The sequence below is a fragment of the Mytilus trossulus genome, unplaced genomic scaffold (assembly GCF_036588685.1).
Source record: "Mytilus trossulus isolate FHL-02 unplaced genomic scaffold, PNRI_Mtr1.1.1.hap1 h1tg000158l__unscaffolded, whole genome shotgun sequence".
Classification (NCBI taxonomy): Eukaryota; Metazoa; Mollusca; class Bivalvia; order Mytilida; family Mytilidae; genus Mytilus; species Mytilus trossulus.
In genome coordinates, this window is record NW_026963304.1 from 1,180,270 (window position 1) to 1,188,095 (window position 7,826).

Genomic DNA, 7,826 nt, shown 5'->3' on the forward strand with positions numbered 1-7,826 from the left:
TTAAAAGAATTGGTATTGCTTTGTTTAAAAAAAAAGAAAGGAATGGCCAACGTAGATACAAGTATCTTGTCTTAGGGAGGGATAAATCATCTTCTTGCCAACTTGTTTCTTTATTATTATGAGCCTGACTTCATACAGGAACTTAGAAAGAGAGATAAGAAGTGAGCAATATCCTTTGACTCTACTTTCCGCTATACAGGTGATGTTCTCTCACTAAATAAATCAAAATTTGGTGACTATATTGAACGCATCTATTCCTTTGAACTAGTTGTTGGTGGAGTTCGTGTTGTTTATTTTAACGTTTTCTATGTTATGTCATGTGTACTATTTGTCTGTTTTTTCTTTTTCATTTTTAGCCATGGCATTGTCAGTTTATTTTCGATTTATGAGTTTGACTCTCCCTCTGGTATCTTTCGTCTATCTTTTAAAATGACCTGTACCAAGTCAGGAAAATGCATTCGTTATCTTGTAGTTCTTTTTTATGTATTTTGCATTGTCGTTTGTTTTTGTAACAACTCTGGGTTTCTGTTGTTTCCTTGTTTTCCTCTTACAGTGCATGTTTCCCTCGATTTTAGTTAAATTGTATCCCGGATTTGTTTTCTGTTATTCGACTTATAACTATTGAACAGCGGTTTATTACTGGTGTCGTTAGTTTTGTATGTAAGTATCTGTTCAATGAGAAGACAGACAGATTTTAAATGTTTTATTGTATTCATTTACTATCAATTGTAGATTGATACACCACAAAAACACCAAGCTTACTTAGCATTGCTTTAAATCACAGTGATTACAAACACTTTGCTAAAAAATAACGCGTTACCATATATGTCATACACAAAGTAGACCCTATCAATACAAGACGAGGTTATTTGGTTTTTTTTTTCAGCCAATCCCCGATTTCAAAGTGAACGAACTTTAGAGTTCAAAAATTAATTTAATAAAAAGTATAAACCCTGCAAAAAAAATGTTATTAAAACTATTGAAGATACCAAGTACTGCGTCATTGAACCGATCAAAGTATGAAATATTGTCCCTTCTCCTGGTATAAACAACCCATCAATGTAGACATAAAACCAATACTGTACCAAATATCCAAGTATTATATTTAATACTTGTACCAAATATCCAAATATAATCAATATTTGTACCAAATATCCAAATATATATAAACACTCTGAATATACACGCCATATAAGGCCTATAATAAATACCAAAGACTTTGTAAAGTGGATAGTCGCACGACAACGCCGATGCTGAACCCAAAGAACGGGAAGCTATATATATAACTATTATAGTATTAAAATTGTTTATAGTCCAAAATGCAATTAATAAAACAAAAAGAAATTTATTAAATTCCCAAATTCTGGGAAACGATCATACGTTCTGATAAATCGTCTTTAACATAGCCATCCTTTGAAGTGTCCGACTTCCAACGTCCATGACGTTTAAAAAGTCTGTCTGAAACTCCAAATCTCGCTGCGGCTGTAGCACCCCCAGATCGTAAACTATGTAATCCGTATGATTTTATATCGGGAACAAATGGTGAAAAAGCATCAATGAAAATTTCCCTCATCCTTGTATAGCTTAAAGGCTTATTCGTTGAACGAAAAACAAATTTTCCTTTCACTTGCGACAAATTTCTGAATAAATACAGATTTGAATCGGATTGAATGCCACTCCATTGCATATATAATTCCAAATTACGAACTGGACACAACGTTGTCCCGGTCTTCGCAATAATCAGCCAGTTTCCATCTCTGTAAATATCCGTCTTGCTTTTTTCAATGAAAATTGAAATGTGTGATGATTTGAAATTAATATCAAAATAACGCAAATTTAGCAATTCTGATACACGCATAAATCCTGCATATCCCAATATACATGCACAAATGGTACGTTGTGAAAAAAGATTTTCTACACAAAATAACTTATCATACATAGCCTGCAATAACTCAGGAGTTATCGGCTCTTTCTTCTTAATTTGTGAGCCTAATTTCCTTTTAGCGCCTTCAAAAACACATTTAACTAATTGAGAATCTGTAGGAGAATCTGCACCAATAATCGAATGCGCCCACTTTATACTATAAAATGCATCACACACGGGGCTAGCCGTGGCAGAAAATTGCACTAAAGAAGCTAAATATAAAGCCAAATATAACGGTTTTGTCGGTAAAATATCAACATCAGAAATGTGGTTGATTTCCGCCCACTTTTTCCATCTCAAAAAACCATAGTAGTATTTCTTTACTGTGTTGTCCGATTTACTTTGCGCTAACAAATCGGGAATAATTGCTAAATAACTGTCAAGATCATTTGGTAACTCTGTAATATCGTTTCTGAATACCTGGAAAAACATATTTAATAACATAATTTTAAATAAATATGTGGTTCCTTCAAATTTTTGATATAGTTCATCAATATAATACATAATACAGTACACCAATAAAATAAAATATATGTAATAAAACTGTCAACCATTACATAAATAACTACCACCAAGTTAATACTAATTGTTAATTAATATCTCCCTGAAATCCATTCTAAGAGCCAACACCTTAAATGGTAAATCAATATTACCAAAAACTGATTTATTCCCTCTACCAGGTAAAAAGTTAGCTTTGTTAGTAGGTAGGTAATAGAAACCCAACACCTGATCAATAAATCTATCACCTTTGGGACACAAAAACGGCCAGTAATTCGCCGATCTCCACAAAGGTAAAATAACAGTACCATATGCATTGCACTGCTGCATGTACATAAGGACTTTCAATAATAGGCAAACTGGGGGAACATACCACCCATTTATACCTTGCCAATTGACAGTGAACGCATCAATACCCATTGAATGTACATTCCAATACCTGGAGTAAAATACAGGTAATCGATGGTTATGATCACTGGCAAACCAATCAATTTCATGAGGTCCCCACAGGGAATCCAAATATTCAAAAACGTGTACTGCAACACCCCAGTCATCAGCGTCTATGATACGACTAATATAGTCTGCAATTTCATTCTCAGCCCTGGGTATCCATTCAACCTCTAGGGACACGTTGAACTTTAAACAAGTCACAAAAATATCATATGCAATATCTTGCAAATAAGGCTTCATACTGCCTTTATGAACAATTGAAACAACGTTTTGGTTATCCGTAAACCATTTAATGCGTTTATCTCTCATAAAATCTATCAAAGAATGAAATACACATTTAACAGCCGTAAGTTCTTTCCAAGTAGAACTATGATGTACATCGTTTTCATGCCACATACCATGAGCAATATTCTTAGGATTTTCTACTGTAAATCCACCATATCCAGTGCCACTAGCATCACTATAAACAATAGTGTGACACGAAAAATCGGATACAAAATGTTTAAAATTAATACATTTAATATTTTTCTTCCAGAATATAAGCTGCTCTTTACTTTGAACCGAAAGTTCAATATAAGATTTCCAAGAACAAGCTGACATTACATCAATACTAAGATATTTAGTCATAATATAAGCCACATTTCCTATGACATACGACATGGATATAATCTGGCCAATAACAGAAGCTACAGTTCTCACATAAACTTTACCTAAATTTCTTAAAGATTGTTCAACTTGTATTATGGTATCAAACAATTTTGACAGTCTATCAACTGGTATGCTCAGAATAGCTTTGTCTGTATCAATAAAATAGCCTAAATATATCAATGTTTTACTGGGAGACCACATGGATTTTTCAACCTTGGGTACAAACCCACTATCAATAAGATCTTGTTTAACTTGTGCGGCAATATCTGTACACGAATTAATATCAGAATGGGTGCCAAATCCATCATCTAAATACATAAGAATTTGTTTACCCTCTCCTCTCCATTTTTTAATTAGCGGCCTGGTGACTTTAGTAAATATATAACAGGCAGAACTCAATCCAAAAGGTAGGACGAGAAATTTAAAATATTTTGTACTTTCACCATATGTCCAAGAAAACCCAAGGTAATCAGTATGCGGCTCGTATATGTCTAAATGGTGATAAGCTGAATGTATATCAAACTTAAAACAATAAAAATCTTGTTTGATAAATTGCTTAGCTACACGGATATCTTAAAATTTCACAGATGTCTTCCACAGATGTAAATTTACGTGACGTAGATCTAAAATTAAACGTTTTTTGCCATTGTTTTGAACAGAAACAGTTAATGGATTAACGACTAATGGTTTATCATTAGTACATTCAATAATAAGTCCTCTTATCAAAAGATCATCAATAGCTTCTAAAACAAAATCACTGTGTTATAGCAGAACGATTGTTTTGTAAACAAACGGAAGGCGGTGTAGTATAAAAAGGTATTTTATACCCGTGTAAAATAGTATCAATAATGAAATCCTAACAACCAATGCTATACCAAAAATCAATATGTCTCTTTAATCTACCTTTGACGATAATTTTAGCCTGACCTTGTTCATATTCAAAATAATCATGTGTAAGATAGTGTGCACTCGATTGACTATCACTAGAAATATTTAAATACTCATCTTTTATGAAATCATTCCGTTTTTGGCTTGCCGACTGCTTTAGGATTGAATGGGCATCTATTCCTCCAGTGTTGGTTAGATCCACAACCATAGCAGGCTCCTTGTTGAACTCTAGGCTGACTTCCGCTCGTGCTGGGCATGTTTGAATATAACGGGAATCCGGAATACCAACCGGACTGAGGTTCCCGAAAGGGCTGCTGTTGGAATTTTGCTGGAATATTAGGTACATTCTGAGCAGAATTATTAACATAATTAGTAGAAGATTTAACCTTTTTTGACGCCTTGAATTTGCGCTTTTTAATAGCTCTATTTTCTGCTTTGGTGATTTTGTTTTCATCCTCGGTATCACTTGCAACCGGATTTGTCTCATACTGCCTAACAGTATCCCAACCACCCTCACTGCTATCAGCAATCTTAATAAATTTGTTACGTTTTTTAAGCTTGTCAATAACATCAACAACAGTTTCACGTGCGTAGTCTGATTTACAATGTTCAATAGCCCAAATTACTTGATTAAGGTCTTCAACAAATTCAGAATTAAGTGTATGCTGCACTTTATTACCCTCATATTTCCAGTGATATTCATTATCAACTTTGAGTTTTTTAACCTGCGACGCGACAGCTAAAGTGGACCCCTGAACCTCATTTTTTAAATCAATGAACTCCTGACGGAGTTTAGAGTTAATGTCACCTTGTTGTTTAACAGCTCTGAAAATGTCCTGTAATGAAACATCAGGAGATTCTTCAAGTGGTGTTGGATTCTCTGGATCCATGGCTAAGTTCAAGATGAAAATTTACCAAGAAAAAAGCGAACTGTTCAGATTGACGGTGTCGTGCTGAATGATTACACGGGCAATAAAATACCGCGAAAATAATTTTGAAGCGGGAAACCTAAACGCCCCCTATGTTACATTGATGAAAACACCCAGGAGAAATTAATTTCACTCTAATGCACTGCCCGTTTAAACGAATGAAATTACAATTATTTTAATTGTCCCATTTTATTTAAAACTTCTCCAACACCGATGTTTGAATAAAATTTCAAGGATTTACAAACACATGATACAAAGATATCATATATTCATAATATGGGGTTAAGGCTGTTAGCCCATTATGTGCGAAACGGGTTTGATTATTGATAAGAATTGGTAAATGTTGGGAACGATATGGTACTTATGATTACGAATTGACAGAAAGACAAAATGGTCAGTGTACAAAAATGAATTGTTACGCCGTACAAATAAGCTTGCAGTTAAACATATTGATGGGATTAGAACTAGTTGATACTTATAATTTGGCATTTAGGAACAATCGTATTTTATTATGATTCATGATGACCTCCTTATACTTAATCCTTTATGTTTATCGGAGAATCAGAATTTGTTTGGTAGTTTAATATAATATGTGCTTTGTTTGTTCGCTAGTTACTATTTGTGCATCTAACTGATCTGATTTCCCCTTTCATATTAATTTTTACTTCTGATTATAATTGGTTTAATTTTCCCAGCTAATTCTTTATGCATGCTATATGGCTTTCCCAAAGTGGTCAGCAATATATGTTATTCTTTTATTTTTTTTACAAAATAGCATACTGATCTGAACGACAAATATACTAAATCAATATCAGAATGCTTAAGCTATACACTATAGTCAGTACCTAGTGATGGTTTCCGCAATTCTGAATGATGGCATAATTCCTATTGTAAAATTCTCTTTATAGACATCAAGTCGGAGTTCAAATTATTTTTTATAATCAAACCCTGTAAACCACCTTGTCCCAATGTGAGATTGAAACATTATCTACAAGAAATAATCCACAATGGTACTCAACATAAAAAAAAAGCATACGCTATATATGTATTACCTAAGGGTAGCATACATCATGTACATGTCCTTGCCGAACTCTTCTTATTTTTATATGAATCGGAAAAGCCAGTTAATTCAACTTCACATTTAGATATATTGATAATGTTCCAAATAACAATCCAAACTTCTCTGTTTGATGCCCATTTCTATATATCCCCATTTGGTTGAAGTATTTACAATGGTTTAATAAGGTCTCATTAAATAAGTAGCATGCATGGTGCATTGTTTAAAGAGGGTCACAGATAGCTTCAATTGAATGAAAAAATTATCCGGAATTGATTAATAGCGTTGAGGTGTATTCCGTCATTGTGTCTTTATGCTACATTTTTTTTTGTGTATTCTTGTTTTTTATTGTTACTAATGTATTTCGTCTTTTTGCCTTTTGTTGCTTCTCTGCTACCTATTTTTTTGTTTTATAGTATTTACGATTATTACACAATGTTGACTGCTGTTCCCCTATCCATTCGTTTGATGTGCTTGACTTTTTGAGTTTGCATTTTATCAGGGACTTACTGTTTTTAATTTTACTCGATCAGTATTTTTGTAATTTTACATGTGTATCAGGATATGCGTACCCTTCTGGAGGATATGTGATCCCCCAGTTTTTATTTTATCATCTTTCGTTTTCTATGTTTAGTAATCTATTGTTTTTTGTTAATTTCTTTGACAGCTATGGCGTTGTCAGTTTATTTTCGACTTATGAAATTGAATGTGTCTGTGGTATCTTTCACCTCTGTTTTTACAGGAAAATGACCAACTATAACAAAACACTACATTTAATTATTGTTTTATTTGATCAAATCTTAATTGTATAAAAGTCATATGATATATTCTTTACTTTACTGCAACAGTTTTAAGTTCGATGTAGTAAATATTGACATGTATTTTTAGAACTTTATTGGTAAATATAGCAATACTCATACATATTATTGATATTACATGCTTGATAAAACATCCTTGAGATTTAAGTATAGTTAAACAATATATCAATCAAGACAAATCCTTAAATACAAACATCTCATAAACATAAAAACATATTGGTTAAGGCTTAGTTTTCATGGTGTATGTTTACTAGATAGAACAATATACATGATATACACACATAAATATGTGTTGAAAGTGTCCTGTTTATTAATGTTAAAATCCACTTACAAAGCTATATAAAAAATTATATTGATTAGGGGACATTTCAGAATCCTCTGGTTTATCCATGAAGTGCCATTAAAAACTTAAACATGTAACCCGCACTGCTCTTTTTATAATGCTATAAATTATGGTTTAGAAATCTATTTATTTCAATCTTAGCACATATGTTATCATCAGCTCAGTAGTCAGTATTTCGGCACTGACCTGATTTAACAAACTTAACTAAAATTGTCCGTTTATAAATTTATAAATTATTTTGAAAAACTAAGGTTTTAACTTCCTCAGGCAA

General features: G+C 32.8%; 1 protein-coding gene across 1 annotated transcript; it reads right to left on the reverse strand.

Moving 5' to 3' along the window:
* Positions 1-2,506: 2,506 nt before the first annotated feature.
* On the reverse strand, positions 2,507-3,838 carry LOC134700554 (uncharacterized). The gene has a single exon (XM_063561934.1). The coding sequence runs from the start codon at positions 3,836-3,838 to the stop codon at positions 2,507-2,509; it is 1,332 nt and encodes a 443-aa protein (XP_063418004.1).
* Between the last annotated feature and the right edge of the window lie 3,988 nt (positions 3,839-7,826).